The 23,544-nt window shown below is 38.9% G+C and overlaps 1 protein-coding gene and 1 long non-coding RNA gene across 2 annotated transcripts; one reads left to right on the forward strand and one right to left on the reverse strand.

Annotated features, from left to right (window-relative positions):
- The first annotated feature begins 1,047 nt into the window (after window positions 1-1,047).
- Window positions 1,048-22,981, forward strand: LOC100367923 (succinyl-CoA:glutarate CoA-transferase-like). Its single transcript, XM_002734704.4, has 13 exons — window positions 1,048-1,172; window positions 2,478-2,535; window positions 3,012-3,085; window positions 3,622-3,707; window positions 4,322-4,372; window positions 4,633-4,753; window positions 5,232-5,323; window positions 6,123-6,266; window positions 10,688-10,783; window positions 11,102-11,176; window positions 11,405-11,502; window positions 12,234-12,400; window positions 22,610-22,981. The coding sequence occupies exons 1-13, from the start codon at window positions 1,058-1,060 to the stop codon at window positions 22,771-22,773; spliced, it is 1,341 nt and encodes a 446-aa protein (XP_002734750.2). The 5' UTR covers window positions 1,048-1,057; the 3' UTR covers window positions 22,774-22,981.
- Window positions 8,351-9,698, reverse strand: LOC146740864 (uncharacterized). The gene is made up of 2 exons (XR_014929913.1): window positions 9,419-9,698; window positions 8,351-8,709 (listed from the first exon to the last, which is right to left on the reverse strand). It is a non-coding gene; the product is annotated as an uncharacterized LOC146740864 (long non-coding RNA).
- Window positions 22,982-23,544: the final 563 nt, after the last annotated feature.

The following is a 23,544-nucleotide window of genomic DNA, read 5'->3' on the forward strand; positions in this document are numbered from 1 at the left end:
ATATTACATTTAGTGTACATTTCTAAGTTGTCTTCTAATGACTTCAACCATGACCCCGTACAATAAGTCCGATGGTGGTGGTCGTCGCGCAACGCGTAGTCGAATTTCATGTAAACAATGTATTTTCTCCTAACTATGAGTTCATATCGAACAGGACGTGGCGCGACGACCACCGCCTCTGTGAAATAAAATAATTGTGTTCACACAATTACGTTTATATCGTACGTGTACTGTAATTCCTTGACAGGCTTCGATAGACGCACCGTTAATATTTTCTCATAATAGACTATGATTTTTTCTCTCTCAATTTATTCTGTAGTTTTCATTGTTTTTACTATCGATCACATTCATTAGGGTTAGCTTCGACAGTGGTGTTCTCATTGGATGAAATACGTCGTTTTCACAACGCCTTATATTTGAGAACGTTGTTAACATGTGCGACTGCAATAAATCAAACATCAGCGTAGGGTATTTCTGGCATTAACCTTTTCACCTCGATTTCCATCTTCACAAAATTATAATGTGAACTTTCGTTCAAAACATTGGGACGAAAATAGCCCAATTTGTTGAGTAAAAACTGAAAATTGACTAAAATTTTGTCTGTTGGTACCAAAATGTTGGTTCTTTTCCAAAACCATTGAACAATATAAAAAATAAAAGTGCAGAAATAATTGGGCGAGAAAGTCTAGTTGTGAAAGGGTTAATACATCACACTTGTTGTTGTTTTAAACATGGACCTTCTGTGAAGAACGAGTGTGTCCCTCGTCTAGAATTTTACCAATAAAACATCAACTTTATTAACCAGTCAGAATATCGAGGTCAATGGGGTCACAACGCACAGATGCATTAAAATACAGATAGCACCTGAATTCGAACCAAGTTGTCTAAACGAGTGTTGAATAATCGTGTTTTAAACCTTACAGATCAAATTATTAGCTTGAATAAATTTGATTAGAGCGATAATTATAATTCTGTATGATGATAACGAGTGGCACTCTTTTGACGAGCAACGTTCTACAAATTATAGCCCCTCTAAAAACAAAATATGGCCGGCAAAATGGCTTGTTGCAGGTTTACTATGTTGACAAGACCGGTGAAACTGTCCCGGCTTTGGAGACAGGTTGGGTCGGCTATTTCTCGTGATTGGGTGGTGAAGAGAAGATATTCTACAGGTAAATATTGTGAACGTAAGCCTGCAGACACCGATCTCCCTTGGCACGGGGTGGATCCATATGATAAACGTGAACGACGTACGTGTGTCACTGGCTCACGTCGGGTCGGTGTGGCACACAGGCGCTCGGCACGTTTTGGGGGGTAATAAGTGGAATTAACGCGGGGGAGGGGTAATTAGTCAGTACATCCTCCCTATCTTCAGCTCCAGTAATAATAACATAAGTTTATTGTCCACATTCTCCCCTTACTGAAGGTATGGGTGAAACAAACAAATACAAATTACATAACGAAGCATTCTCTAAGTTTGTGTGTGTCATTTCAAGAACGTACCGAGCGTCCATGGGTCTCACGGATATAATGACCCAGGTAATTTTTAGATGATTATTCATATTCATGTCTTTTTTTTTTTCTTCAGTAATTATGTCTATTTTTAATCCACCAAATAAACAGTGGAACATAAAATATTCTCAATATTATTTTCTGATAATTTTTGATACAGTTTTTATATACTGTAAAACATGTCTTTTTTGCAAGCATGTTTTTTTAGAGAAAACTGATTCGCTAATTCAAGATGTCGCTAATGACTTTATTATAAATTCAAAAATGGTCACCAAACAACGTCTTTTTTCTCCACACACACGCGTTGTAAACAACACACACAAAAAAAGTACTGACATGATAGATACACAATATTAAAAAGTAAATTTACACAAAAAAATAAACGTATTGTGAAAACAGGAAATCAACTATAACAAGAGCGATTTACTAAAATTGCATGTCGCTTTTTCAACATGTTTTACAGTAGTTAGTTTAGTTAATAAAAGTTTATTTAATGTTATATAATTTATTCCTTGCTTTTGTAGATAGTTAGAGTAAGCTTAATAAAGAGATGAATACTTTTATAGAAATTTATAAAATAGTTATGAAACATTACACCATTTACATGCAGGCAGTCATTGCAGGTTTCCTTCAATCATTGGTCGTTTTACTACCATGCACATCAAAGATATTAAATACTGGTGTATGAATCCACAAAGATATTGTGATTGAAGGGTAGTGGTCATCACACTGGGTCCTGTTCAATATGGGACTCATATTGGCATATACAACGCGTTTAAATACATTGTTTACATGAAATTTGAACATGCACTGCACGATGATCACTGCCCTTTAATAATCAACTTGTTTTCAACCATTATCTGAAATTTTTAAAACAGTTATAAATATTCATGCCTTTATGAAACTCACTGTACATAGTGTGATAAAATGAATTTTATAGTCACATGTGTTAATTTCTTCTGCAGGTGGATCGACACAAGCTATGGGAGCTCTTGATGGCATCCGCGTACTGGACTTAACAAGGTGATGTACTGGGACTTAATTATTAGCTGGATTTTATTCCACTGATGGTTAGCTAAATGCGCTAATTAAAATTTCACAAGAGACAAATTTTTGTGAATCAGTGACTTTCTCGAAATTTTTTCTCGCGCATCAAGTAAATTCCCAGCAGCGAAAATTAAGCAGTTTATATTATGCTAAGTTAAAAATAGAATGCATTTTTTGTCTTCACAAACTAGTAAATTTAAAACCCAGCGACTCCCTACAACATTGAATTTCTTCAAATTAAGCCAAGTGAATATTTCTCGAAACAAAAGACAGTAATTTAATTCAAATAAAATACCTCTACACTGTTGTGACAAATAAACATTCTTGTTTAGTACCATATTCAATATATCTTAGTCGTGAAATCATGATCATTAATAACAATATAATCAAATCTACCGGTATTATTGTACGCAACTATTTAATTTTCAAATACATTCCACTAACCATTTCAGGGTATTGGCTGGTCCTTTTGCTACTATGATACTTGGTGATCTCGGAGCTGAAATTATTAAAATTGAAAAACCAGGTAAAACATTTTAATTAGTTATAAAATTTACATGGTTGAATAAATTCTGGTCTTGACATGATTGCTTTTAACCATTTTTGTGGCCTTGATAACTCTGATTGAAACAATGGACATAATATTCAATACATATATATACAATACAAGTTTAATTTTGGTCTCAGATTTCGAAAAAAAGTAATGTAATCTAAAGTTCTAAGATTGATCCCCGGAGTAAATTTCGATATGTTTTTATTCATAATAGTTTCAGTGGCATGAAGAATTAATTTGTTGTTACTTTTCTCATTTTAATTTTTAGCTGACCAAATCTCCACCAGTTAAACATAAATTGTAGTAATATATTCTTATATATTTTTGTTAACTTTTTTGTATACAACTTTTTGTATACCACTTCCAGCATATGAAAAACAATACTTGAGTATTTATATACAGAGACCTCTATTTATTGATTTACAGTAGCTGGTACTTATTTGTTAAGACACTGGTAATATTGGTTATCTACATAAATAATGAATGTTGAATACTATAATTGTTTTTAGGTGTTGGGGATGAAACCAGAACATGGGGTCCACCATTTGTTGACTCTCAAAGTTGTTATTTTCTCTCAATAAATAGAAATAAAAAGGTATGTGTTTTCTCTTTGTTTTATTAGTCACCATCTAACAGATTATATTCAAAGTTGTTACAAAGGCAACACTAATTTTTATGTTCTCAAATGTTAATTCAGCGAAACATACACATGGCCATGTGACTAACAATAGTATACAGAATGTGTTATAATGTCATAATGTCTGATTACATGATATCTAGTCGTAAAATGTCAAAATCTTATTGTATAGCTTCAATAGTTTGCATGACTCGTCACACAGATTCATATATTTATCACATCTGCAATGCCTAAATATCACATTTGTGCATTTTGAATTGTCACCATGGGCAAGTTCTCACCATAAAATTGGTGAAAATTACTTAGCCAATGAAGTGGTTAATATTTGTATTCTCACCATTGAATAGTGATAGCAAATCCCCCCTCTATATCAATGAGAATAATATCAAGTCTTGCCAAACCACAAGCAAGTGTTGGTTTTTTGCTCTAGTTTTTACTGATAGTGTGTACAATACAAACATAATGGAAAGGCAATAAGTGCAGTCCTGATTGGGATCAGTGAGCGACGGGGAAATGATATATATGTGACCCTTACGGAATGAATACATCACCTTTATTTGATTTAATTTAAGAGTCTAGCCGTAGATTTAAAAGACCCAAGAGGAAAACAAATTATTATTGAGGTTTGTTTCTGCTTATTTTTTCGTTTTACTGTTTGTTTTAAAAATGTGAATTATTGTGGATATTTTATGTCATTTCATCATAAACTGCTTAAAACTGTGTATTTCTGCTGACTAAAAGTGACTGGTCATTGATTAAACTTCTCTTCGCATGCATGCTTTCTAAGCAACCATGGCAATCAGGGAAACTGAAACTTGTCTATTGCTCCACAATTTTAGAATTTCAAAGTATTCACCATATTATTATTTTTTACGTTTTCTAGCTAGCCAAGAAATGTGATGTTTTAGTTGAAAATTATGTTCCGGGAAAGCTAACGTCAATGGGTTTAGGTTATGAAGATTTGCATAAAGTGGCCCCTCAACTTATATACTGTTCAATATCAGGTGAGAAAATGAGAAAATATCACCTTTGAAAAAATAATTTGTTTATGGTCCAGTTCAACAATCAAATGTTTTTCATTTATGGTATCATTGCTTGTCAACAATGTGCACTGTGGTAGTCAACATACAGTTTTTTGTTCTATTGACTTACCGCCTGCTAAAAGCCGAAATGAAGGAAAAAATGGTGTCAACTGCCGACGTGTATATATTTCCCAATGCTAATTTGACAATCCAAATTGGACAGTCAACTCTTTCTAACAGCATATGGTATCTAAATAAATATTGATAGCCCGTATTTCTATCTAGATAGATCTACTCATGGCCAGCATAACTCGTCAGAGTCTCAAAATTAGCTTCTATCACCCTATTGGTCAGAATGTTATTTTGAGATGAACATACTGTTCGAATGAACCTATTAGAAAGGTGTATTGACGTAAGAATTATTCATAGTACATGCATGCTTGTATTGTTACTTATACAGGTTATGGTTCAGATGGTCCCTACGCTGAGAGAGCAGGTTATGATGTCGTCGCTGCATCCATGGCAGGATTATTACATATCACAGGACCTCAGGTATTTTTATACTTTTTTGTTTTATATTATTATATGGTGTTATATTTCAATCTACCAGTATTTTGATATACAGTGTAGATTGTTCTTAATCCAGATATAAATAATGATAATGATCTTACATGGTGTTACAAGGTTGTATTATTACATGTCTTTTCTTCCACACATTTCTTTTGTGATCAGAAGCATTCATTTATGATTGCCGTTTATACTTTTTCCTGTGTAGAGTTAAATAACTTGAAAAATAATTTATGAATAATTTATTTTTGGAATCAACATACATGTATGTCTAAATTCAGGCCTGTCCACCTGTCCCAGACGGTGAGATTTCAGTTGGGACAAGTGAATGTACAAATTGCCTGTGGACAGGTGAATAAAAATATCAAGTTTTAGTAACTGACCAATGACGTAGTTCAAAGTTGCTAATATTCGGAAAATTGACTTGAATTGAATTGATTGAATTTTTAGACCTATGAAATGAATTAAAATTATATTTTAAATAATATATCTTAATTTATTATTAATTGAATTGCTAAGGACAGGTACATTGGACAGGCGACCTATTTTTTTAATTTTCAATTCCTTACAACTGTGATATGATAATGCTTTCAAATGCTTAATCCAAAAAAACAATATGTCAATTTCATATAACTGCATTCTGACAGTCATTACCAGCCCAAAAAGGATTGATATTCATTAATTTTTCATGCATTGTATGAAAATATATTTCGTAGTGTGACTTACACATTTAAGTTTGTTACAGTGTTATGCGTAAATTATACATTTCACTTATCATTTGTAGGATGGTGAACCTGCTCGCGTTGGTGTCGCTATGACTGACTTGTCAACTGGTTTATACTCACACGGTGCAATAATGGCTGCTTTATTACAAAGATATAAAACAGGGAAAGGACAAAAAATTGAGTGCAATTTACTTTCAACTCAGGTAAGTGTATTGTCATGGCAACAAAATTACATTTGTATAAGTGGAGCAAGAGGAATAAGCATGTATGCAAATGAGCAATAATTTATAATGATCATCGCAGATTCGTGAATTTATTTTTATTGCTAGAAATGTACGTCATTCACGAAGACAAAATTTCTACTTTGTGAAAAATTGTTCTCCCACAAAATTAAAGCTGTTGACAGTAGTTCCTTTATTTTGACTTAAAGTGCCTGTGCAAAGCCCACCCACACGTTAACTATTTTAGATCCGTGTTCTACTGAAGTGAGCAGTTATTGATTTTTTTTCCTCAAAATGGTTACTCCTATCCAAGTAAATTTAAGATATATCTCGTGCTGTAGCCACGCCCACCTATCCTGAAACGGTCGACTGTTTCCGGATTTCCGACTCTCGCCGAAAGTGCGCCACCAAATGCCAAAATATGAGAGGAAGCCATACTCCTGAGTTGTACTTTTATAACACTGCGTCATTCAACATACTTTTAAACGATATACATTTTTCGGTCGGCATTTCTTTTTTTTGTCAATTTTTTTTTTTTTTTTTGAGATAGAGAGTTTTTAGAAGTTGTTTTCAGAACAAACGTTTATGATGGTTAAACGTTGTGTTGTGGGCGGTTGCAGTAATACGTATAGTCATAGTGCAAGTATTCATACGTTTCCAATCGATCCGAAGGTGCGACGTCAGTGGACGAAAGCCGTGAAAACAACGAGAAAAGGTTGGGGTGGACCTTCTCCTTACAGCGTCATATGTAGTGTCCACTTCACCTCAGATTCTTTTTTCGAAAAACTGTCTTCGGCCGTGAAAAAACAACTAGGTTTTAAAGAGAAGCGCCGACAACTTAAACCTGGCGCAACAATTTTGAAAGAAATAGATTCCGAACCAGCCCATGATCACCGACTTGTTTTGCCATCCTGATTATCGCTTTATAGAGACAATTAAGTTTGCCTTATGTAAAGGTATCAATAATTTTTGATAGTAACACGAAAACGACGCGTCGGACAAACAGGAAATTACGCAGTCCTTACACACTGCTAATTGTTTTCATTTTCGCAGGCTAAAAGTTTCTGAATTGTTCGGTGGTTGGTGTTGAATGTTGAGTTCACACCTCTGTTACTTTACTTCCAGCTTGATCTGCGAAATAATTTATGGGGGTACTGAACATCTCGACCCCAAAAAATCCCGACCCGTTTTTCATACCTACAGCCAAAACAAAGTCAGCTTGGACTTTCAGTTATGAGACATGACAAAACAAACGCTGCCAGTGATAGATTTCGCGAATAAAAAACAAAATTAACGCAATCAAAGGCGCCGACCACACGCATTGGAAATACTAGTAGATAGAACACGAAGTTTCGAATCAAAAGATGTCGATCAACGTTGAACTAGATAGAGGTTCGCGTCGCCACATTGAGACAGGGTCGCGTCGATGCGGTGGGTCGAGATGTTCAATTTGGGTCGAAGTGTCTTGGGTCGAGATGTCTAGAAATCATTTATGGAATAAGAATCCGGGCTTTGGCTGTCAATGCGTTATCACCAAGTAAATAAGTATGACAATCACGCAAACTCGAGTCCACTCTGAATTTGTCTGTATGCGTGTTGCTCTCAATTATTTTTGTTATCCAATTAAACGCCGCCAGTTCACGCACTTGTCCTCGTCGTGACCCGACGCGTTCACCCATTTCAACTGAATCTATTTCCACGCGGCTGTCATTTATTTAGTAACTGTGATTTGTCGTTTTTTTTTAGTTATTTCCCTATTTTATTGATCACTATAGTTTAACGTCTAGAATGTCAAAATATGTTTTCTTTTTATTTTAATTTTGAATGTTTTTTTCGTTTTGTTTTTTGACTCAGACGATCGATGAAATAAAACAATGTAGTGACGTGCCTAGTAACCTGCTGAATAATAAGACAATTCAGGCGTCAAATCCGATTTTGACAAACAATAAAGGGGTAGATAGTTCCGTGGAAGTAAAAGTCGACACTTCGACTGACTGTGCAGCCCAGACCAACCCCGTTGATTTCCAGATGCTGCAACAATTATGCTAATAAAAAACACGGCTACGTTACACAGTTCACACATTTTATTTAGACTTGTGATGAACAAAGAAATATGACAATGTAAACATTGGATTGTCTGTACATGTATGCATGGAGGTATGTATGTAAAGAAAATAATGTGAATAAAATATAATTTGTACATGGATTAATATTACTATAGTATATGGTTTTAATTGAGTGACACTGTGTGACAATGAAAAAAAAGAAAACACATCTTCAGATTTTGGAATCTATGAAAAACCAAGATTTGGTAATTTAAGTCCTAAATAATTCGCTGACATAAATATTGATAAATCTGTTACTGCTCGCTCTGGTAGTACATCTGTAGTCTTTTTCAAGGAACTTCAAGTATCCCCTCGTTAACCTGTGGAGGTTTAGAAAATAAATAAGGTCACAATCTTTATTTGGCATTTGTTTATACGTAATTCATTCGTTTTATGATGCATCTTTTTTTACTATTATTAGTTATTATGTTATATATGTGTTTGAATTATGGATGAAAAAAATATTAAACACATGTACAATTACTAATTAGTACATAAGTATAAGCAATTGCCACCCAATCCTCTCAAACGATTATTCGAAAAATAATTAAATTTGTTTTTCCTCATTTTCTTTTCATAATAATAAGTCAATTTTATTTCACCAAACATTTTTCAAATTTACGTTTAAAATGTTGAAACTTGCGGATGTAATGCACACCCGCGCTTCGTGTGAAGGGAAGCCAGGTAAAAACATTGGGCATTTTACGTGTGTAGAGCAGCCCACAGAAATAGTTGATGGTGGGAAAATAAGAGTTTCATTTGTGCAAAAAAAAAAAAATCAAACGTGATAAAGTAAAACGCCGATGATATTCGGGCCACACGAGACACTCGCGCCTTCGACCATGAACGAAAATCCAATATGGATGCCAATGCACGTTTGAACGGAGCAGGCAATATTTCTGAGGAAATTCGCGATCTAAGTTTATCGAGCATAAAGAGTTCACACATACTTCTTTGAAGTTATCGATAAGATATTTTATAAAGAGCAGTAAGCTTAACTAGAACAAAAAAAAAACTAGAACTTCTTACCGACTCGAAAGTTGTCCAGTGCCGAGGTTCAGCGATAGTTTACAAACGTGCGCCGGGGACGGTGACATCACTGTGACCAGCTACACCAGAACGGACATATCTCGCATCTAACTCAACCACATGCAACAAATTTGATAACCAAGTGTTCATTATGGCCCGTTCTTCCTCGACGAACAAGTACATAAGTGACAATTTAGTCAAAGACGAGAAAACTGCACAAGAAATTTGCCTTTTTTACACGTATCGGCAATGCAAGCTGCCATGCGACTTCCCTTTCTGACGTCACAAGGGGAATTTCTGCATGGAAATGAATAGCTAATGAGGAGCCTCGTTTTAAAATACAAAAAATAAAGTTGCTGTAGACTGAGTTCAAGACGCATTTTTTCACTTAAAAAAAAATAATTTATGCTTAGAAACATAAAAATTAATAATATTTATGTATTAATTGATAATTTTAGGCGTGAAAATAGCAGCCATTTCACAGGCACTTTAAAGACCCCCTCCCCCTTCTCTCCTGTTTGTAACCTGTTTCTGGTAGCAGCTACTGTATGTGTATATTAGTCTGAAAACATGTGTCGCTTATATCAATGAAAAGCAACTCAGAGGGCCGTTCAGTTAATGACATACGAGTGAAGGAATAGTTTTTGTGTCATCCATTTCTAACATGGAAGCACTTTGCCACTAGATGGCCTGATTTAAGGTAGAAGCCTACTCATAAATTAAAAAACCCAGAATTTATTCATTTTGCAATAAATTGTACTCCAAGGCAATATAAGGATATTGACCTAAAAAAAGTTGGGTGTCACCAGCCTTTTTTTCGAGAAATTGATAGTTGTATTTTAGTAGAAAATCACCATTTTGACACTATTATAACACTTTTACCACAGGTTTCTATGGTAGAGATATTATGCAATATCTCAAAATCTAGCCTGGTGACATAGGCTGAAAAAAATCATATATTGTTAATGATGGAGTACTTTTTGTTGTTCTAAATTATTTAAAAAATGTCAAAAAATGCAATTTTTCTTTTTGTTCTATGGAATTGTTCTAAAAAAAGCAATTTTCAATACACGTTTCTCAAAAAGCATAACTGTAACACGCAAAATAATGCTATTTCATTGTACCATGGGACATTAGCTTCATGATTGCACATAATAAACTAATGAATATTGTCATGCAATTTATGACCAATTTTGTCAAAAATTATGACTAGGCTTAAAGACAAAGTATATTGATTCATTTTTATAGAAAATACTTTTTTATCTATAGGTGGCGCTGTTAACGCACATAGCAGGTAACTACCTTAATGCTGGAGTAGAAGCTAAACGTTGGGGAACCGGACACGGAAGCATAGTTCCTTACCAGGTGGGTCAATGCTGTGCACAATATGCAATTCTAATTTCTCTGGTTTCTCAAGAAAATTGTTATTGAAATATAGTATAAATGGTAGATGGTATACGATTTGTTATTTCTGAATCTAGTTTTATTGGCTACCTGATATCTTGAATGCTTTGACTCTTCGCCATGTTATTGCAGTTGCATATACCGGTGATAAAAGAATCAGTAATTGCAGACAGAAGTATTTTTTTAGGATACATGTCAATCAAACAATATGTAAGTTTTGAATAAAATTAATTTTAGGGGTCTTGTTAATCGGCATTGTTACCTCTATTGTACTTCTAGGCTTTCAAGACCAAAGATGGGTTTTACCTGATTGTTGGCGCTGGTAATGATAAACATTTTTCAATTGTATGTAAGGTAAGAAAAAGTTTAGTCTATTTCGTGGTGTGTCTGACATATTTTTTAGTTAAACGTTGACAGATTTTGTCCAAATTTGAAACAAAGGCAGAATATAATTGAATGTGTTTTGCCCTTTTTTGAGTTTTTTACCTATACAACATAAACTCTGATAAATGCGAGATGCTATCAATTCAGGAATTGATTCTATTGTCTTATTTCCATAGTAACCATTTTGGCTTTTTACAGCTACTGTCATTGGAATTTTTATTGGAAGATAATCGATACAAAGGGAATCATATGAGAGTGGAAAACAGAAACACTTTGATAACTACGATGTCAGATAGGTAAGCCCATCTTCCTGCTTTCTCAAGTGCATGTATCACTATCCACATGACAAGTTTCAGTCACACATACAAATGTATAACCATACTCATTCCTCAAACACTTTTTGTATGATTTTGTTCAAATTTTTACAAAATTTTACAAAGGCAAGGTATATTGTTTTGCAGATGCATGTCAGTTTTGATTTTAATTAAATTTAACTGACAGTAATTTTCATTTTAAAACACAAAGTCACACAAGGTAGGATTCAACCTCTTCACATTTTGATCTGTACTAGAGTAGGATTAGAACTTTGCACCAATCGCCACTACACTTCTGGTGATTCTCCATATATGGTAAGGATAGTGTGAAGCTACATCCATATATGGAGACGTTCATTTGCATGTAGTGATCATTCTCCATATTTGGTAAGGATAGTGTGAAGCAACATCCATATATGGAGACGTTCATTTGCATGTAGTGATCATTCTACATATAAGGTAAGTATAGTTTGAAGCTACATCCATATATAGAGACTCTCATTTAAATGTAGTGATATTAATAAGGATAGTTTGAATTCTCATTTAGCTTACATCCATATATGGGGACACTCATTTGCATATTGCACATCACAGTGTTTTAATATTCTTTTGGCATTTCAAAAATATTGTATGTGGTTGAGAATACTTGAGAGAGTCGACTAGTATGTATCGGTAGTTTTATTACTGTAATGATGTTATGCTCTTGTCCATAGATTTTCCCAGAAGTCGTTAAAAGAATGGCTTGATATCTTTGAAGGTTGTGGTATTCCCTATGGTCCAATTAATAACATGCAGCAAGTATTCAATGATCCACAAGTACAACACAATAATATGGTGCAAGAAGTTCAGCATGCTACCGTAGGAAATGTCAGAATGACAGGTTAGTTGTGTATTGAGTTGAACGTGGGTAACAGTATTGTAGTTAATTGGGGGAGTAACCTTACCCAGGGTAAAATTGTCAGGTTAGTGACCTAATCCAGGGGGTATGCATGCATTTGTCAGTTTTAAGATTAGTGACCTTACCAAGGCTACAGTTTTAAGATTAGTGACCTTACCCAGGCTACAGTTTTAAGATTAGTGACCTCACCCTGGCTACAGTTGTCAGACTAGTGACCTTACCCAGGCTACAGTTGTCAGACTAGTGACCTTGCCCAGGTTTAAGTTTTAAGATTAGTGACCTTACCCAGGATAAAGTTTTAAGATTAGTGACCTTACCCAGGATACAATTTTAAGATTAGTGACCTTACCCAGGCTACAGTTTTAAGATTAGTAAGCCTACCCAGGCTACAGTTGTCAGACTAGTGACCTTACCCAGGCTACAGTTGTCAGAGTAGTGACCTTGCCCAGGTTTAAGGTTTAAGATTAGTGACCTTACCCAGGATACAGTTTTAAGATTAGTGACCTTACCCAGGCTACAGTTGTCAGGTTATTGATCTAACCCAGGGTACAGTTTTTAAGATTAGTAACCCTACCCAGGCTACAGTTGTCAGACTAGTGACCTTACCCAGGCTACAGTTGTCAGACTAGTGACCTTGCCCAGGTTTAAGTTTTAAGATTAGTGACCTTACCCAGGCTACAGTTGTCAGGTTATTGATCTAACCCAGGGTACAGTTTTTAAGATTAGTAACCCTACCCAGGCTACAGTTGTCAGACTAGTGACCTTACCCAGGCTACAGTTGTCAGACTAGTGACCTTGCCCAGGTTTAAGTTTTAAGATTAGTGACCTTACCCAGGGTACAATTGTCAGATTAGTGACTTTACCCAAGGTACAGTTGTCAGACTAGTAACCCTACCCAGGCTACAGTTGTCAGATTAGTGACCTTACCCAGGCTACAGTTTTAAGATTAGTGACCTCACCCAGGCTACAGTTGTCAGACTAGTGACCTTGCCCAGGTTTAAGTTTTAAGATTAGTGACCTCACCCAGGCTACAGTTGTCAGACTAGTGACCTTGCCCAGGTTTAAGTTTTAAGATTAGTGACCTTACTCAGGGTAGAGTTGTCAGGCTAGCGACTCTTCTTAGGATACAATTGTCAGATTAGTGACTTTACCCAGGGTACAGTTGTCAGGTTAGTGACTCTTCTTACGGTACAGTTGTCAGATTAGTGACCTTACCCAGGGTACAGTTGTCAGATTAGTGACCTTACCCAGGCTACTGTTTTCAGACTAGTGACCCAACCCAGTCTACACTTGTCAGACTAGTAACATTACTCAGGGTAGAGTTGTCAGGTTAGTAACCTTACCCAGGGTACAATTGTCAGGTTAGTGTCCTTACCCAGGGTACAATTGTCAGGTTAGTGTCCTTACCCACGGTACAGTTGTCAGACTAGTGACCCAACCCAGTCTACTGTTTTCAGACTAGTGACCCAACCCAGTCTACACTTGTCAGACTAGTAACATTACTTAGGGTAGAGTTGTCAGGTTAGTAACCTTACCCAGGGTACAATTGTCAGGTTAGTGTCCTTACCCAGGGTACAATTGTCAGGTTAGTGTCCTTACCCAGGGTACAATTGTCAGGTTAGTAACCTTACCCAGGGTACAATTGTCAGGTTAGTGTCCTTACCCAGGGTACAATTGTCAGGTTAGTGACCTTACCCAGGGTACAATTGTCAGGTTAGTAACCTTACCCAGGGTACAATTGTCAGATTAGTGACCTTACCCAGGGTACAATTGTCAGGTTAGTGACCTTACCCAGGGTACAATTGTCAGGTTAGTGACCTTACCCAGGGTACAATTGTCAGGTTAGTGTCCTTACCCAGGGTACAATTGTCAGGTTAGTAACCTTACCCAGGGTACAATTGTCAGATTAGTGACCTTACCCAGGGTACAATTGTCAGGTTAGTGACCTTACCCAGGGTACAATTGTCAGGTTAGTGACCTTACCCAGGGTACAATTGTCAGGTTAGTGTCCTTACCCAGGGTACAATTGTCAGGTTAGTAACCTTACTCAGGGTACAATTGTCAGGTTAGTGTCCTTACCCAGGGTACAATTGTCAGGTTAGTAACCTTACCCAGGGTACAATTGTCAGGTTAGTGACCTTACCTAGGGTACAATTGTCAGGTTAGTGACCTTACCCAGGGTACAATTGTCAGATTAGTGACCTTACCCAGGCTACTGTTTTCAGACTAGTGACCCAACCCAGTCTACACTTGTCAGACTAGTAACATTACTTAGGGTAGAGTTGTCAGGTTAGTAACCTTACCCAGGGTACAATTGTCAGGTTAGTGTCCTTACCCAGGGTACAATTGTCAGGTTAGTGTCCTTACCCAGGGTACAGTTGTCAGGTTAGTGACCTTACCCAGGGTACAATTGTCAGGTTAGTGACCTTACCCAGGGTACAATTGTCAGGTTAGTAACCTTACCCAGGGTACAATTGTCAGGTTAGTGTCCTTACCCAAGGTACAGTTGTCAGACTAGTAACCCTACCCAGGCTACAGTTGTCGGATTAGTGACCTTACCCAGGCTACAGTTTTAAGATTAGTGACCTCACCCAGGCTACAGTTGTCAGACTAGTGACCTTGCCCAGGTTTAAGTTTTAAGATTAGTGACCTCACCCAGGCTACAGTTGTCAGACTAGTGACCTTGCCCAGGTTTAAGTTTTAAGATTAGTGACCTTACTCAGGGTAGAGTTGTCAGGCTAGCGACTCTTCTTAGGGTACAGTTGTCAGATTAGTGACTTTACCCCAAGGTACAGTTGTCAGGTTAGTGACTCTTCTTAGGGTACAGTTGTCAGGTTAGTGACCTTACCCAGGGTACAGTTGTCAGATTAGTGACCTTACCCAGGGTACAGTTGTCAGATTAGTGACCTTACCCAGGCTACTGTTTTCAGACTAGTGACCCAACCCAGTCTACACTTGTCAGACTAGTAACATTACTTACGGTAGAGTTGTCAGGTTAGTAACCTTACCCAGGGTACAATTGTCAGGTTAGTGTCCTTACCCAGGGTACAATTGTCAGGTTAGTGTCCTTACCCAAGGTACAGTTGTCAGGTTAGTGACCTTACCCAGGGTACAATTGTCAGGTTAGTGACTTTACCCAGGGTACAATTGTCAGGTTAGTAACCTTACCCAGGGTACAATTGTCAGGTTAGTGTCCTTACCCAGGGTACAATTGTCAGGTTAGTGTCCTTACCCAGGGTACAGTTGTCAGGTTAGTGACCTTACCCAGGGTACAATTGTCAGGTTAGTGTCCTTACCCAGGGTACAATTGTCAGGTTAGTAACCTTACTCAGGGTACAATTGTCAGGTTAGTGTCCTTACCCAGGGTACAATTGTCAGGTTAGTAACCTTACCCAGGGTACAATTGTCAGGTTAGTAACCTTACCCAGGGTACAATTGTCAGATTAGTAACCTTACCCAGGGTACAATTGTCAGGTTAGTGACCTTACCCAGGGTACAATTGTCAGGTTAGTGACCTTACCCAGGGTACAATTGTCAGGTTAGTGACCTTACCCAGTCTACACTTGTCAGACTAGTAACATTAATTAGGGTAGAGTTGTCAGGTTAGTAACCTTACCCAGGGTACAATTGTCAGGTTAGTGTCCTTACCCAGGGTACAATTGTCAGGTTAGTGTCCTTACCCAGGGTACAGTTGTCAGGTTAGTGACCTTACCCAGGGTACAATTGTCAGGTTAGTGACCTTACCCAGGGTACAATTGTCAGGTTAGTGTCCTTACCCAAGGTACAGTTGTCAGACTAGTAACCCTACCCAGGCTACAGTTGTCAGATTAGTGACCTTACCAAGGCTACAGTTTTAAGATTAGTGACCTCACCCAGGCTACAGTTGTCAGACTAGTGACCTTGCCCAGGTTTAAGTTTTAAGATTAGTGACCTCACCCAGGCTACAGTTGTCAGACTAGTGACCTTGCCCAGGTTTAAGTTTTAAGATTAGTGACCTTACTCAGGGTAGAGTTGTCAGGCTAGCGACTCTTCTTAGGGTACAGTTGTCAGATTAGTGACTTTACCCCAAGGTACAGTTGTCAGGTTAGTGACTCTTCTTAGGGTACAGTTGTCAGGTTAGTGACCTTACCCAGGGTACAGTTGTCAGATTAGTGACCTTACCCAGGGTACAGTTGTCAGATTAGTGACCTTACCCAGGCTACTGTTTTCAGACTAGTGACCCAACCCAGTCTACACTTGTCAGACTAGTAACATTACTTAGGGTAGAGTTGTCAGGTTAGTAACCTTACCCAGGGTACAATTGTCAGGTTAGTGTCCTTACCCAGGGTACAGTTGTCAGGTTAGTGACCTTACCCAGGGTACAATTGTCAGGTTAGTGACTTTACCCAGGGTACAATTGTCAGGTTAGTAACCTTACCCAGGGTACAATTGTCAGGTTAGTGTCCTTACCCAGGGTACAATTGTCAGGTTAGTGTCCTTACCCAGGGTACAGTTGTCAGGTTAGTGACCTTACCCAGGGTACAATTGTCAGGTTAGTGTCCTTACCCAGGGTACAATTGTCAGGTTAGTAACCTTACCCAGGATACAATTGTCAGGTTAGTGTCCTTACCCAGGGTACAATTGTCAGGTTAGTAACCTTACCCAGGGTACAATTGTCAGGTTAGTGACCTTACCCAGGGTACAATTGTCAGGTTAGTAACTTTACCCAGGGTACAATTGTCAGGTTAGTGTCCTTACCCAGGGTACAATTGTCAGGTGAGTGACCTTACCCAGGGTACAATTGTCAGGTTAGTAACCTTACCCAGGGTACAATTGTCAGGTTAGTGACCTTACCCAGGGTACAATTGTCAGGTTAGTGACCTTACTCAGGGTACAATTGTCAGGTTAGTGACCTTACCCAGGGTACAATTGTCAGGTTAGTGTCCTTACCCAGGGTACAATTGTCAGGTTAGTAACCTTACTCAGGGTACAATTGTCAGGTTAGTGTCCTTACCCAGGGTACAATTGTCAGGTTAGTAACCTTACCCAGGGTACAATTGTCAGATTAGTAACCTTACCCAGGGTACAATTGTCAGGTTAGTGACCTTACCCAGGGTACAATTGTCAGGTTAGTAACCTTACTCAGGGTACAATTGTCAGGTTAGTAACCTTACCCAGGGTACAATTGTCAGGTTAGTGACCTTACCCAGGGTACAATTGTCAGGTTAGTAACCTTACTCAGGGTACAATTGTCAGGTTAGTGTCCTTACCCAGGGTACAATTGTCAGGTTAGTAACCTTACCCAGGGTTCAGTTGTCAGGTTAGTAACCTTACCCAGGGTACAATTGTCAGGTTAGTGTCCTTACCCAGGGTACAATTGTCAGGTTAGTGTCCTTACCCAGGGTACAGTTGTCAGGTTAGTGACCTTACCCAGGGTACAATTGTCAGGTTAGTGTCCTTACCCAGGGTACAATTGTCAGGTTAGTAACCTTACCCAGGATACAATTGTCAGGTTAGTGTCCTTACCCAGGGTACAATTGTCAGGTTAGTAACCTTACCCAGGGTACAATTGTCAGGTTAGTGTCCTTACCCAGGGTACAATTGTCAGGTTAGTAACCTTACCCAGGATACAATTGTCAGGTTAGTGTCCTTACCCAGGGTACAATTGTCAGGTTAGTAACCTTACCCAGGGTACAATTGTCAGGTTAGTGACCTTACCCAGGGTACAATTGTCAGGTTAGTAACCTTACCCAGGGTACAATTGTCAGGTTAGTGTCCTTACCCAGGGTACAATTGTCAGGTGAGTGACCTTACCCAGGGTACAATTGTCAGGTTAGTAACCTTACCCAGGGTACAATTGTCAGGTTAGTGACCTTACCCAGGGTACAATTGTCAGGTTAGTGACCTTACCCAGGGTACAATTGTCAGGTTAGTGACCTTACCCAGGGTACAATTGTCAGGTTAGTGTCCTTACCCAGGGTACAATTGTCAGGTTAGTAACCTTACTCAGGGTACAATTGTCAGGTTAGTGTCCTTACCCAGGGTACAATTGTCAGGTTAGTAACCTTACCCAGGGTACAATTGTCAGATTAGTAACCTTACCCAGGGTACAATTGTCAGGTTAGTGACCTTACCCAGGGTACAATTGTCAGGTTAGTGACCTTACCCAGGGTACAATTGTCAGGTTAGTAACCTTACTCAGGGTACAATTGTCAGGTTAGTAACCTTACCCAGGGTACAATTGTCAGGTTAGTGACCTTACCCAGGGTACAATTGTCAGGTTAGTAACCTTACTCAGGGTACAATTGTCAGGTTAGTGTCCTTACCCAGGGTACAATTGTCAGGTTAGTGACCTTACCCAGGGTTCAGTTGTCAGGTTAGTAACCTTACCTAGGGTACAGTTGTCAGGTTAGTGTCCTTACCCAGGGTACAGCTGTCAGGTTAGTGACCTTACCCAGGGTACAATTGTCAGGTTAGTGACCTTACTCAGGGTACAATTGGCAGGTTAGTGTCCTTACCCAGGGTACAATTGTCAGTTTAGTGTCTTTACCCAGGGTACAATTGTCAGGTTAGTGACCTTACCCAGGGTACAATTGTCAGGTTAGTAACCTTACCCAGGGTACAATTGGCAGGTTAGTGTCCTTACCCAGGGTACAATTGTCAGGTTAGTGTCCTTACCCAGGGTACAATTGTCAGGTTAGTGACCTTACCCAGGGTACAATTGTCAGGTTAGTAACCTTACCCAGGGTACAATTGTCAGGTTAGTGACCTTACCCAGGGTACAATTGTCAGGTTAGTAACCTTACCCAGGGTACAATTGTCAGGTTAGTGACCTTACCCAGGGTACAATTGTCAGGTTAGTAACCTTACCCAGGGTACAATTGTCAGGTTAGTGTCCTTACCCAGGGTACAATTGTCAGGTTAGTAACCTTACTCAGGGTACAGTTGTCAGGTTAGTGTCCTTAACCAGGGTACAATTGTCAGGTTAGTAACCTTACCCAGGGTACAATTGTCAGGTTATTGTCCTTACCCAGGGTACAATTGTCAGGTTAGTAACCTTACCCAGGGTACAATTGTCAGGTTAGTGACCTTACCCAGGGTACAATTGTCAGGTTAGTAACCTTACCCAGGGTACAGTTGTCAGGTTAGTGACCTTACCCAGGGTACAGTTGTCAGATTAGTGACCTTACCCAGGGTACAGTTGTCAGATTAGTGACCTTACCCAGGCTACTGTTTTCAGACTAGTGACCCAACCCAGTCTACACTTGTCAGACTAGTAACATTACTTAGGGTAGAGTTGTCAGGTTAGTAACCTTACCCAGGGTACAATTGTCAGGTTAGTGTCCTTACCCAGGGTACAATTGTCAGGTTAGTGTCCTTACCCAGGGTACAGTTGTCAGGTTAGTGACCTTACCCAGGGTACAATTGTCAGGTTAGTGACCTTACCCAGGGTACAATTGTCAGGTTAGTAACCTTACTCAGGGTACAATTGGCAGGTTAGTGTCCTTACCCAGGGTACAATTGTCAGGTTAGTGTCCTTACCCAGGGTACAGTTGTCAGGTTAGTGACCTTACCCAGGGTACAATTGTCAGGTTAGTGTCCTTACCCAGTGTACAATTGTCAGGTTAGTAACCTTACTCAGGGTATAGTTGTCAGGTTAGTGTCCTTACCCAGGGTACAGTTGTCAGGTTAGTGACCTTACCCAGGGTACAATTGTCAGGTTAGTGTCCTTACCCAGAGTACAGTTGTCAGGTTAGTGACCTTACCCAGGGTACAATTGTCAGGTTAGTGTCCTTACCCAGGGTACAATTGTCAGGTTAGTGACCTTACTCAGGGTACAATTGTCAGGTTAGTAACCTTACCCAGGGTACAATTGTCAGGTTAGTGTCCTTACCCAGGGTACAATTGTCAGGTTAGTGTCCTTACCCAGGGTACAATTGTCAGGTTAGTGTCCTTACGCAGGGTACAGTTGTCAGGTTAGTGACCTTACCCAGGGTACAGTTGTCAGGTTAGTGACCTTACCCAGGCTACTGTTTTCAGACTAGTGACCCAACCCAGTCTACACTTGTCAGACTAGTAACATTACTTAGGGTAGAGTTGTCAGGTTAGTAACCTTACCCAGGGTACAATTGTCAGGTTAGTGTCCTTACCCAGGGTACAGTTGTCAGGTTAGTGACTTTACTTGGGTACAGTTGTCTGATTAGTGGCCTTACCCAGGCTACTGTTTTCAGACTAGTGACCCAACCCAGTCTACACTTGTCAGACTAGTAACATTACTTAGGGTAGAGTTGTCAGGCTAGCGACTCTTCTTAGGGTACAATTTGTCAGATTAGTGACTTTACTTGGGTACAGTTGTTAGATTAGTGACCTTACCCAGGCTACTGTTTTCAGACTAGTGTCCTTACCCAGGGTACAGTTGTCAGATTAGTGACCTTACCCAGGCTACTGTTTTTAGACTAGTGACCCAACCCAGTCTACACTTGTCAGACTAGTAACATTACTTAGGGTAGAGTTGTCAGATTAGTGACCCACCCCAGGGTACAGTTGTCAGATTAGTGGCTTTACCCAGAGTACAATTGTCAGGTTAGTGTCCTTACCCAGGGTACAGTTGTCAGGTTAGTAACCTTACCCAGGGTACAGTTGTCAGGTTAGTGACCCAACCCAGGGTACAGTTGTCAGATTAGTGGCTTTACCCAAGGTACAGTTGTCAGGTTAGTGACCCAACCCAGGGTACAGTTGTCAGATTAGTGGCTTTACCCAGGGTACAATTGTCAGGTTAGTGTCCTTACCCAGGGTACAGTTGTCAGGTTAGTAACCTTACCCAGGGTACAGTTGTCAGATTAGTAACCTTACTCAGGGTACAGTTGTCAGGTTAGTAACCTTACCCAGGGTACAATTGTCAGGTTAGTAACCTTACTCAGGGTACAATTGTCAGGTTAGTGACCTTACCCAGGGTACAATTGTCAGGTTAGTGACCTTACCCAGAGTACAATTGTCAGGTTAGTGTCCTTACCCAGGGTACAGTTGTCAGGTTAGTAACCTTACTCAGGGTACAATTGGCAGGTTAGTGACCTTACCCAGGGTACAATTGTCAGGTTAGTGACCTTACCCAGGGTACAATTGTCAGGTTAGTGACCTTACCCAGGGTACAGTTGTCAGGTTAGTAACCTTACCCAGGATACAATTGTCAGGTTAGTGTCCTTACCCAGGGTACAGTTGTCAGGTTAGTAACCTTTCTCAGGGTACAATTGTCAGGTTAGTAACCTTACCCAGGGTACAATTGTTAGGTTAGTAACCTTACCCAGGGTACAATTGTCAGGTTAGTGACCTTACCCAGGGTACAATTGTCAGGTTAGTGACCTTACCCAGGCTACAATTGTCAGGTTAGTGACCTTACCCAGGGTACAATTGTCAGGTTAGTAACCTTACCCAGGGTACAATTGTCAGGTTAGTGACCTTACCCAGGGTACTGTTGTCAGGTTAATAACTTTACCCAGGGTACAATTGTCAGGTTAGTGTCCTTACCCAGGGTACAGTTGTCAGGTTAGTAACCTTACTCAGGGTACAATTGTCAGGTTAGTAACCTTACTCAGGGTACAATTGTCAGATTAGTTACCTTACCCAGGGTACAATTGTCAGGTTAGTGACCTTACCCAGGGTACAATTGTCAGGTTAGTAACCTTACCCAGGGTACAATTGTCAGGTTAGTGACCTTACCCAGGGTACAGTTGTCAGGTTAGTAACCTTACCCAGGGTACAATTGTCAGGTTAGTGACCTTACCCAGGGTACAGTTGTCAGGTTAGTAACCTTACCCAGGGTACAATTGTCAGGTTAGTGTCCTTACCCAGGGTACAGTTGTCAGGTTAGTAACCTTACTCAGGGTACAATTGTCAGGTTAGTAACCTTACTCAGGGTACAATTGTCAGATTAGTGACCCAACCCAGTCTACACTTGTCAGACTAGTAACATTACTTAGGGTAGAGTTGTCAGATTAGTGACTTTATTTGGGTACAGTTGTCAGATTAGTGACCTTACCCAGGCTACTGTTTTCAGACTAGTGTCCTTACCCAGGGCACAGTTGTCAGATTAGTGACTTTACCCAGTCTACTGTTGTCAGACTAGTGACCTTACCCAGGCTACAGTTGTCAGGTTAACGACTATGTAGTTATCAGATTAATTGTTTGTTTTTTCATTTTTTTCCTTGCAATCAGGACCAGCTGTCAAGTATAGTGATTCAGACAACTCAATTCATTTGCCTCCACCGTTGCTAGGGCAACACAGCAAAGAAGTCCTTCAAGATCTCCTTGAATATGATGAGAATGAAGTGGCTGATCTTATTGATAATCACATTGTAGCATCTTGCAAGGATCAGTGAAAATGAACTTACCAGTCTTAGAAATTGACAAACGTATGTTTGGCTTCATGATTAAGCGCATGTGAACCAAATACATAATGCTAAGTCATTAAAATTTTACTCTGAGAGCATTCAAAGAGCTTTATCTGGGTTATCAGATTATTATGCAACATATTTCAGGAAATACATAATAAACTTTCAAATTTTAATGCTTTTCTGATGCTTGTAATCGTCCGCTTCCCATCTGATTATGTATTCAAATTTTATTCGCTAATGATTGGGAACAGTGTTTCAATGCACATTGTTTTAATTCTGAATTACTCTGTGGTCTGCAGTAATTCAAAACAATTAAAGCTTATTAAATTTAGTATTGCTATTAATTTAACCTTAGGGTGAAGGTGTATACTTGTATGAAATTTGAAATGTTCGTTACTCTATCAGAGTAGTGTGCAGATTCTAATTATTGGATAACCAATTTAATAATTCCGAAATCAGTGCACTTTTAACAGACCCTGTTGTAAATCAGTGATAAATATATGCTTATTCATGAGATTCAAATGTAATATATAATTTACATAAAAAAACAGAACATTGTCAGAAATGAGTTGATTAATTTATGGAAAAAATTGTGGCATGTTGGCTTGAATTACTTAAAGCAACATTAGCTGTAATTACAGATCATTATTCTCTGATTTTCATTTTTATGTGCAAACTGAAAGCATAGCATATACACCATGTATACCGACATGAAAAACGATGACGCCATCTATTAAAATTTAGTTTTGTCAAGCG

Source organism: Saccoglossus kowalevskii, chromosome 7 (genome assembly GCF_978046115.1).
Source record: "Saccoglossus kowalevskii chromosome 7, keSacKowa6.1, whole genome shotgun sequence".
NCBI lineage: Eukaryota > Metazoa > Hemichordata > Enteropneusta > Harrimaniidae > Saccoglossus > Saccoglossus kowalevskii.

What these genes read in the sequence shown, in the direction of transcription:
- LOC100367923 (XM_002734704.4), top strand. Translation starts at nt 1,058, where the DNA reads ATGGCTTGTTGCAGGTTTACTATGTTGACAAGACCGGTGAAACTGTCC. An exon ending in CAATAAATAGAAATAAAAAG is followed by an intron (nt 3,708 to 4,321) that starts GTATGTGTTTTC and finishes ATTTAATTTAAG; the next exon opens with AGTCTAGCCGTAGATTTAAA. An exon ending in GAAAACAAATTATTATTGAG is followed by an intron (nt 4,373 to 4,632) that starts GTTTGTTTCTGC and finishes TACGTTTTCTAG; the next exon opens with CTAGCCAAGAAATGTGATGT.